Source organism: Hydractinia symbiolongicarpus, chromosome 5, assembly GCF_029227915.1.
Source record: "Hydractinia symbiolongicarpus strain clone_291-10 chromosome 5, HSymV2.1, whole genome shotgun sequence".
NCBI classification, from domain to species: Eukaryota; Metazoa; Cnidaria; class Hydrozoa; order Anthoathecata; family Hydractiniidae; genus Hydractinia; species Hydractinia symbiolongicarpus.
This window is the reverse complement of record NC_079879.1, coordinates 16,668,789-16,679,043: the sequence shown is the minus strand read 5'-3', so window position 1 is coordinate 16,679,043 and position 10,255 is coordinate 16,668,789. Positions and strand designations below refer to the sequence as shown.

General features: G+C 39.5%; 1 protein-coding gene across 1 annotated transcript; it reads right to left on the bottom strand.

Annotated features, from left to right (window-relative positions):
* Positions 1-7,583: 7,583 nt before the first annotated feature.
* On the bottom strand, positions 7,584-8,962 carry LOC130646002 (uncharacterized). The gene is made up of 2 exons (XM_057452133.1): positions 8,798-8,962; positions 7,584-8,713 (listed from the first exon to the last, which is right to left on the bottom strand). Exon 2 carries the CDS (start codon positions 8,709-8,711, stop codon positions 7,584-7,586), a length of 1,128 nt encoding a protein of 375 aa, XP_057308116.1. The 5' UTR covers positions 8,712-8,713; positions 8,798-8,962.
* Positions 8,963-10,255: the final 1,293 nt, after the last annotated feature.

The following is a 10,255-nucleotide window of genomic DNA, read 5'->3' as shown; positions in this document are numbered from 1 at the left end:
CTAAATTCAACCTATACAGCTCCCAATTTCTTTCCTGGTGATCTGCTTCCAAGTTCTCAATTGTTTCCTCCAATTTCCGGATCTCTCCCACAAGCTCCTCTCGTAATTTTTCGATATAAGACATATTTATTTATTAGTTGAAAGTCAAGGCAAAAAATGCTCCAATTTCAGTTGTACCCGCCGGGATACAACTGATGTCCGCGTCACTCCAAAGGAGCTTTGATAGTTGCTCGATCTAGTAAAAGAGTTTATCGCCTGGCTCAATTAGGAATACATAGTCATCCTTTCAAAGCGATGCTCTATCGAGATAAGTCTTGTTCCAGCAAATTGTTGGGCAGAGGATGACAACGTTGAAGAAATGGTGCTTTTACTCGTTCTCCAGGAGATCGAGTACACGCTGTGTTTTCACGCACGAGGTAGGCCTAGTAAAAATTGCTGTATGAGGTTGTAGCACTATGTCCAGCATTTTATTCTAGTTGTGTATACCACTAGGTACACCCAAACCTAGTCGGAGATATATCGATTACCGTTGGATATATTATCGCTTGCTCACATTGGTTGAGTATTCGTATAGTGGAGCCGTCTCGCTACCTCATCAAGCGATGAGCATTGTCATTTTCCTGATACTGTAGCGGTACCTTATGATCGATATGCCATTCTCCATAATTATCCCAGGTCATGCCATCTGAAAACTGAGTGTGAATATGACTTCACAATGTCGATATATCACACCCGAGGTACTCCTGGGAACTGAGTTCTTTACCCCTCTGTAGGGTATGGCTGACCCGGCTGCGTACATTATGAACGAGATGTCCAGCAAGGGAACATATAGGGCAAATCGATCTTCGTTTTTCATGGTGGCAGATGCCTCCACCCCAAGAGTCCTTGCAGTTGGATCTCTGTCTACTATGTGGGCATATACTTCCACCTCCACAATCTTTGCATTGGGATCTCTGTCTACCATGTGGTCATATACTTTCACCTTCACAATCTTTGCATTTGGATCTCTGTCTGCCATGTGGGCATATACTTCCACCTACACAATCTTTGCATCGGAATCTCTGTCTACCATGTTCGCTTCATCTATTACGCTCTCTTGACGCCTTGTCAATATCGAGACAACCGATGCAAAATTTCGTCAATTGACCATTACGTTTGTCGATTCTAAAATTGTCTAGTGTAAAAGAGTGAATACATTTTGAACATTTCTTGGTCTCCATTTTTTGTGTATACCACCTGATATACACAACTTTTTCGCTGGACAGCTTACTTCTTCGGGACTATACTCGCAGGAATCCATCCCTTTGATACGGCCATCTTACGACTTCCCCGTCCCGCTGAATAATAAGCGATCATCTTCATCACATAGCTAGTATCCAACTTAGTACAGGGACTACTAATCCCATGGAACCTCTTGCCAACCATGGCATATGCAAATGTGAACCCAAGGTCCACGACTGTCTCATATAGAACGTCGATTATCTATTTCTGCAGGGGTGTAACGTTAGAACTCATGTTTATATTATAGATTATATCATCTTGAAAAAGTCGATATCAGGCTTGGCTTGAGGTTTTAAAGGTTGACGCTGCTCTGGTGCACGTGGGATATCTGCAGGCTGCTGAGCCACTACGGGCTTCTTACGGTAAATATAGAATCCAACTCCTACACAGGCGAGTATAGCAACAAGGCCTCCACCAATATATACACTGCCTGACTGTACAGAACTTACGCCAGAGAGGTTTTGACTGTAGATTCTACTGTGCACTCTTGTTGTTTCATATCTTCCTTCCTCTTCTTCATCAGTGCCGCCAACTTGTGACCTTGTGCGACTCTCCCCGGATGCTTTACTGGCTTGCTTTATTATGACTCTCTTTTCTTGCGTCTGTTGTTCACTCATTTATTTGTAAGTCGTGAGACTTACAAAATAACTTCACCCTAGCTTACTCTTCATAACATACAAGGCCTCCTCTTGATGACCTTTAAACCGTTTCTACCATCGACCCTATTCATATGTTTAGTTGCCACTAAATCATATGCTTTTGGTGGGAAGCGATCTCTTGCAGGTGTCAGGATTTTTATACCACGTGCACAGTCCCCGTAAACGGCTGTAAGATCTGTATACCTGCAGGCTGGTCTTCTTCTTCCGCCTGTGGGTACCTTGTTTGCCCGTTCAACCAACTCACGATTGCCCATGTGTATCTTCGATAGGCTGTTTCCCATTCTTATCTTTCTCTTCATCATCCTTCCCTGAACCTTCCCTGGACACATGGTTGATAGTGTGGGCTGGTACTAAGAGGAATGCGGAATAGACGAGAATACCTAGATCTGTCATAGAGTCTTTGATGATAGGATCTTCCTCCAGGTCTTGACGGAGCTTATCGGCACTATCTAGAGGCACCACGTTGCTGACAGCTTTGGTATATATGCTAATGGTGTGACAGGAGAGTGCCTTGGCAATCTTTGCACCATTTTCCTGGATTTCACGCTGAACGAATGCAGTGTGTATCTTATCGACCACCTCGCCTGATGCTTTGTCAATATAGGCTTCTGTGCATTTCTTGGTTAGAAGGTGCTATTTACCTTGACGTATTGCATCCTTCAAAGCCTGACGCCTGTCTATAGGTTTTTCAAGCGCTTATGCCGGGGTATCAGCAACATCAAATATATTAGCGAGATCTGACATTCTATTTATTATAAACCTGTACCGATAGAAACAAGCAAGATATACGGGAGGAGTATTGCGATCAGTAACATTACCTCCATTTTATTGGAGTTTTGTGCGTAAAAGTGAAGCTTAACCACACCTTTGGAACTATGCGGTAAAGCGCGCTAACTACTCAGTGATAAAGCAGCTGCCCTTGGACTGTTTTCGATAGCCCATATTGGCTGCATATTTGTATAATGTAGTCTTGATAATTGTACCTCCACGCTGGGATATTCTCCATTCTCCCTATACTTAATCGGGATCTTATGGTCAAATTCCCAAGCACCTCTATTGCCCCAATTCATACCGTCTCTGAATTGGGCTTCAATATGCCTCATGAATGTTGCAATATTACAACCGAGGTACTCGGTGGAAGCTATCTCCGTGTCATACTTTAGAGGATCGCGAATCCTGATCAGAATAAGGTGATGTTGATACCCATGAAAATTGCAGTCTTTGCAATGACCATTCTGTTTTCCATTTGGACATTTTATACGTTCTCTTGAAGCCCGCATAACATCGAGGCATTTGATACATTGTTTTGTCAATTGACCATTACGTTTGTCGATTCTAAAATTATCTAGTGTAAAAGAGTGATTACATTTTGAACATTTCTTGATATCCCCCATATTGTTTTTTTTTGTTGTTGTTGCTTTCGTGAAGTAGTACTTCACAAAACTTTGGACATGGAAACCTCAGTCATTATGTCTCCTTAACCGCTAAACGATAATGACCCCTGGCGAGCATTGTGATCTGGTTCGCTTGTACTTGCCGTTTGTCATCTGCCCTATTAAGTGCCAGCTTGTTCACTTCCTGAGTGTAGATTTGATTCCCCTTATTCTGAATACAGACCCAGGTTTTGTATACATCAACACCATCCTCCAGACAGCGCTGATAGTCTTCGAAGGTGATGGATTTTATGGTTACGCACTTCTTCATACCCTTGGCCTTGCGATCACCACCCTCTTCAGTTAAGGCTTTGTATGCATACAGCTTGGCTCTCAATGTGATGAATTCTGTCATGATCTTACCGCTTAGCTCATCCTTCATCAAGCCTACCACCTTCTTACTTTTACCAATGGGGAGAGGCCTATAGGGAGTGCTTATAGCATCTTTGCTATAAGCACTCGTGTCAAAGCGTGTCTCTACATCATCAGCAATATCACGGTAAAAAATCCCCTGTTCTGATGTGATAGACGTAGGAATCGGTATCCATATAGCAGATCCGCAGCTTGCTACCGTACTTGGGCTGCATATAGTCGTAGTGAAACTCGTACATGACGGTTTTTGACTGATCCAAAAATAGCTTGACCAATATACACGGGCTTATTCATTTTGATTCCCGTCCTACCCATTTCAACACCCATAAGGTTTTCGCTGAAATAGTTCCCACCCCTGAAGTTTGGTTGCATAACGAGCTTCGTATAGGCAGCTTCATTCGTGACTAGCTTGATATTCCGATGATTACGGACATTCTCCATGGTTTTACCAAAGACCGATAGGTTCATCAGTTTATAAAAGTCCTTCTCAAAGTTGTTCTTGGCGGCAGTTCTCAGCCTCGTGTTATGGTCTATATAGTCACGGAGCCAAGGCTTTTGGTTAAACTGGATAACTCTGTGCAATTTTTTGAGCTCAAACCCGTGTTTCAGGGCTTGATGAAGAACCCCGATGTGTACAACGTATTTCCGCTTATGTTCGAGATGTGGTATCAGTTTCTCAACCCTATGAACCACCTTACGCTCCGGTAAAAAGGGTAGTTCGTTGTGCTTGTCATGTAGGCTCTTTGGATAATTGATGTCAACCTCCAAGATGTAGCCGTGCTTGTTGTCAGCGACCAATTTCTCGATCCTCTTCTCTGTAAAGGTCTCAACGCTCGACAGCCATTTTAATCCGTGCGTGGGTAGATCTTGACGCATGGCCCAGCCATACAAATTGTTGGCATCGAGATACTGCAAGTATGACGACTCAACCTCCGGATTGTATTGGTCCCCCATGTACCTGTTGTTGGCTTTGGCATACCTGTGCACAGCTTGAGTTATACCTCCACGGATACCTCTTTCGAACATCAGGAGCATGTCAGGCATGTTGAAAGACCTTATTGATTTCGATAAACTTGCCGGTATCATCCTCGCTGGTACCTTCCACCGGTTTCTTCCATAGAATCCAGAGGGAACACTGCACCTTAGCAGACCCCATGTCTTTAACCTGCTTCTCAACCAGGGTTTTCACGTGTGATCGCACCATCTCCAAGTACCCATCGACATCCGTACCGTCTATTCCGGGGATGTGGAAAGTTCTATGGTGAGCATGCTTATGTTCTTGAGGCGTGAAACCTTGGTTTGGTTGCTGCTTATCTTCAGCATGATCCTCCTTTGCCTCTTCTTCAACTTCACCCATCAGGGTCTTTCTTGCCCCATCATAAAGAGCAAGGATGATTTTTTGCTGATGCATATATACCTTGCACCGACTTTCTAATACCCTCTTGTACATAGTTCACAAGCCAGTCAGACCACTCTCACAGCTTACTCTTGACTACTGGACGTGTCCGCGCCATTTCTTGGCGCTCGAATACATTCATGGCTTCGGGTGTGGGGAGTCAAGGCTCTATCTTACTCCTAATGGGACGGGTTTTTGCCATTTCTTGACGTTCAAATATATCCAGGGCCTCCGGTGTAAATGCTTGTGGCCTTGATTCTGGAACAGGAACAGATCTTGGGGGTGCCTCCAGCAAAGCAACAAGGTTGGCTTTGCGTAGCTTGGAATATCCCGTAAATCCACGGGTTTTCGCTATAGCATGTAACTGTTTCACAGTATGTGTATTCATCTTTATTATATAGATTTTTGATTTCTGGCACAGTCGTAGTTTGAGTATGGGAATTCCCCCTACTCAATTGCGCATGCTCTGATTTTTATTGATGGTTTTCGGATTTGTCGGTATTGGGATTTCGGATTTCGCAAATTTAGGGAATGGGGATTCTAGCACAGTCCGTGGACTGTGCTAGAATCCCCATTTTTCTATCTCTACGCTTTATTTTTTAAAAAAATGTATGGAAAATTTGTTGGCTACTTTGAGAAAGTACCAATACCCACTTCGGAAGCGATGGAGTTAAATACAGTGAGAAAAATTATTACCTCTGGCTTTGTATTTTATAATGTATATCCTTTTTAATTATCACATGATGCCATATGAAGTATACATTGTTTGAAGAAATAACTGATCAAGATTTGTTCAAATCGTTTATGAATTATATTCCATCATCAGAAGCCGAGTATGTAAAAAACTTTGCAGCTGGGAAAAAAAGTGAAATCCATCCCATAGTAGACATACTGACTGAATCTCGTATTTTTGATATGCCAAAGAAAGAAAATGCGATTGAATTATTTGTTAAAGCTGCAAAAATTTCACTTATAAGGTTACCAACCTTTTGTTTGAAAGAAATAGTTACAGGAATGGGAAAACGTCAGCCAAAATATGTCCGATGCTATAGCTGCTGAAACAAATCCCACACCTGAACGATTTTTAAAAGCTATCGAAGCCGATGAAAAAAATCAAGTTCACCAGAAAATTACAACTTGGTTTCATCGTTATGTACGTTCATTGAAACAGGAAGCTTTGTTGGATCTTGTCAGACTTATAACTGGATCATCAAACCTTATACCTGGTGAAATCATTAAATTAGAGATCATTAAATTTTTTTCAAAGATCTTTCATTTTATATTTTGTTGATCATAAACTTGCTGATTATGCATTTTTTATTCATTTTTTCTCTTTTTTTTTGATATAACACTTTTATATAGAAAACTGCATCTTTCAAACAATTCTTCAGACTATGAGTGTGCTATAATTTATGATAAATAATGCATGGTGTCTCGATTTGCACATGTATATATGTATATAGCTTTTTTTGAAGAGCGTTATTTGCTGATATTTTGTTTTGTATGTTGTGTTTTTTATGACTAAACATATTTTGAAACGCTATTATTAACATTGTTTTGACTACTTTAATCATAGAAACTTTCGCAAAAGAAACTTTCGGCAATTTTAGTCTCTCGCAAAAAAATTTCAATTTTGTCATTGGCGAAAATTTTTCGAATTTCTGCGCAGATGGATTGAAAAGTAGAATAATGTGTTTTTCCTCAATCGAAAATATAAATTTATATAGCGAAATGTTTTTAACTTTTCTATTTGCGAACGTTTATCCAAAACATTTCTCGCAAAAGTTTCTACAATTAAGGTATGTTAGAATTTTTTTTGTATATGTGAAGTAAAGAAAGAAAAAAATAATGATCAGCAAATTGGTTTTCTTTTACAGTTCTGTTACTCCCGAGGTTTAAAAAAGCTGTCTAAGAAGTAGTTGCCACTGTTGTACTTATTTTATATGAATTAATAAGCTAGAAAGCTGGTTGAAATCAGAAATTTCGATATTTAAAATATGCAGAAAATTTGCCATCTTTCTTCACGTGACAGAAAAGTCGAGTTTAGTACAAGTGGGGTAAAAATTTTCTATGCAAAGCTAGATCACAGATTTTTATTCACAAAAATGTTGACAAGGATAGGTCAAACAGGCGCATAAAGGTCAAGAGGTTGAGGTTACATAACTTTAGCGATTGTAAATTCGTGGTCCTGCCCGTTTTTTTTCCTGCGTTCTTCTGGATCAATTCGCTCTCGTCGCTTTTCTTTTGCTACTTTGTCAAATCATGCGCATGCATATTAGCAAGCCTTGGGCTGAAAGCGCACTACACTTTGCTACGAAAGTTGAGAGACCATGCTCACGCAGAGAAATGAGAAAAAATAAACGAATCGTTTTGGGGCTTAACGCGGGATGAGATGAAAATTTTAATGGCAAGGACAAAATGCAATAAATAATAACATTGAATTTATACCGCATCTATTAATCTCAATAATGTTTCATGCAAGCATAGCGCTTCTTCTGCATTCTTTGCTGGAACTAAACTATTTTCAACCATAAGTATGCTAGCCAATTCAAAAAATTCCACAGTACAAATGTGCTTAGTAACTGTCTCATATTGAAATGTTGTTTGAAGTAGGTTGAGATCGTTATAATCAACATTTTGTTCGTAAGTTTGGATTGAAGGATCAGAAAACGATGGTGTATGATACAACACGTCTGATCGATGTCCATTCCAACTCTGTTTAAACTCTTTTAAGTCTGAATTCAAACCATCATAAAAAAAAAGACACTCCCTTTGAATTGGGCTTGCACTGTTGTATTTTTCTACTTCGATGAGATCCTTAAAATAGTTCATCCACCAATTGGTACAGCCACGCCTCAAGTGAGACCATAAAGCTTCAATTCTTTGGTTGCTTGTAGATTTTCCGTACTTGAAGCTATTAAATGCAGATGAGGAATCTGTGTGTTTTCTTCTTAGAAATCTTTGTGCAGCAGCAACATATATATTTTGTGTACCGAGGTCTGCGACAACCATCCTCGGTACTCTGTTGACTTGCGATACATGGTTAAGATATAACGAGCAAACAAACCGCGGTTCCTTATTCGATCGTGAGATAGCTAACCAAATGATTTTACGGCTGAAGCCGTCTATTGCACTGTGGATAGAAAAACCATACGGCTTCAGCTTATCATAGCCATCAATATGCCAGACCCAGTTTGGGCCACGTGAAAAATACATCCTGCGCCGTAAGTACTTTCGTCTTCTACATTCCACACCTTCCGGGTCAATGACCGACATGGCCGCAGCAACGGAGCTTCTGTTCACCCTCAAACCGTTATTGACACATCGATGATGCATTTGTCGATAACTCACACAAGAGCCTGATCCGTTTAATTCCTCTCTCACAAACTCTATCAAATCTTTTGTATCCGAGACATGCCCTTTTCTATACAAATTCAACCTCCTATGAGTCCTGTGAAGCGTTCTTATGCTTGTTGAAATATTGTGTACATGACGTAAAGTATACAAAATTTCTCGATAGGAATAACAACGTTTGAAATAAAGTTTCACCAAATCATCCAGGCTTTCCATATCTAAGATGACAACAAAAACTTCCCTAGAAGCCAGAAACGTGAGCAGAGAGAACGTATATACATTATGAAACAATCAAAGCAAACCTGCTCAGTAATCCCATATAAATAGAAAGACTTTTAATTCTTCCAAAACCTTTCGCCTTGCAAGCTTGGTGCAATGTTTCTCATCTTAAAACAAATGAATATTTTTCCCCAACGGGGGGAGGTAAAAGGCAGCCAATAAAAAGGCAGCATTTTACATCATCAAAGGAGGAGTGTTTACGTGTTGTGCGCATGTACAGCTGAGTAAACGATTTTACTACATGGCATTTGCTAAGTATGAAATTTACATACATAGCATTTTGCTAAGTGATCAATTTGTACAGATAGCATTTTGCTAAGTGATCAATTTGCATAGATATCATTTCCTAAGTGTGCAATTTGTACAGATAAGATTTGCTAAGTTGTCAATTTGTACAGATAGAATTCTCTAAGTGATCAATTTGCATAGATAGCATTTGCTAAATGTGCAATTTGTACAGATAGCATTTGCTAAGTAATCGATTTGCATAGATAGAATTCTCTAAGTGATCAATTTGTACAGATAGCATTCGCTAAGTGATCGATTTGCATAGATAGAATTCGCTAAGTGTGCAATTTGTACAGATAGCATTTGCTAAGTTGTCAATTTGTACAGATAGCATTTTGCTAAGTGATCAATTTGCATAGATATCATTTCCCAAGTGTGCAATTTGTACAGATAAGATTTGCTAAGTTGTCAATTTGTATAGATAGGATTTGCTAAATGAACAATTTACATTGATAACATTTGCTAAGTGTGCAATTTGTACAGATAGCATTTTGCTGAGTGATCAATTTGGACAGATAACATTCCCTAAGTGATCAATTTGTATAGATAGCATTCGCTCAGTGTGCAATTTGTACAGATAAGATATGCTAAGTTGTCAATTTGTACAGATAGAATTCTCTAAAGGCTGAAATACACTATCATTTTTCAATGATCATTTTCCAATGATACATTCCAATGACATTAAAAATGACAAATTTTGGCGCAAATACACTATCATTAAAAACATGAAACTTGAGCATGTTTTCTTTGCAACATGGACTCTGAAGAAGAAATAGCAGCTGCTGTTGTTGTGTATATGTTATCAAAAAAGAGAGCTAAACATAGGAAAAAAAGCAAAGAAATGTATGAGTGAAGCCGTATAGGCGAAATGAACTTGGCATCTACAATACTCTTATGTATGAACTGCGTGTAGAGGAAATTGCAGAGTATACGCGATTTTTAAGAATGCCGCCGAATATTTTCGATTAGCTCCTAAATCTCCTTGAAGTTGATATTGAGAAAAAAAAAACGCATTTGCGAGACCCAATTCCTGCTAAAGTCAAAGAAGCTGCAACTTTGAAGTTTTTTTCATGTGGGATAAATTACGCCGAATTACAGTATTTATTTCGCGTTCAGAAAAGTACTTGTCACAGTTCATTGCTGAAGTTTGCGAAGCTATTTACATACGATTAAAAGAAAAATACCTCAAGGTA

Excerpts from the sequence above, each read along its gene's own strand:
- LOC130646002 (XM_057452133.1), bottom strand. The coding sequence starts at position 8,711 with ATGGAAAGCCTGGATGATTTGGTGAAACTTTATTTCAAACGTTGTTAT.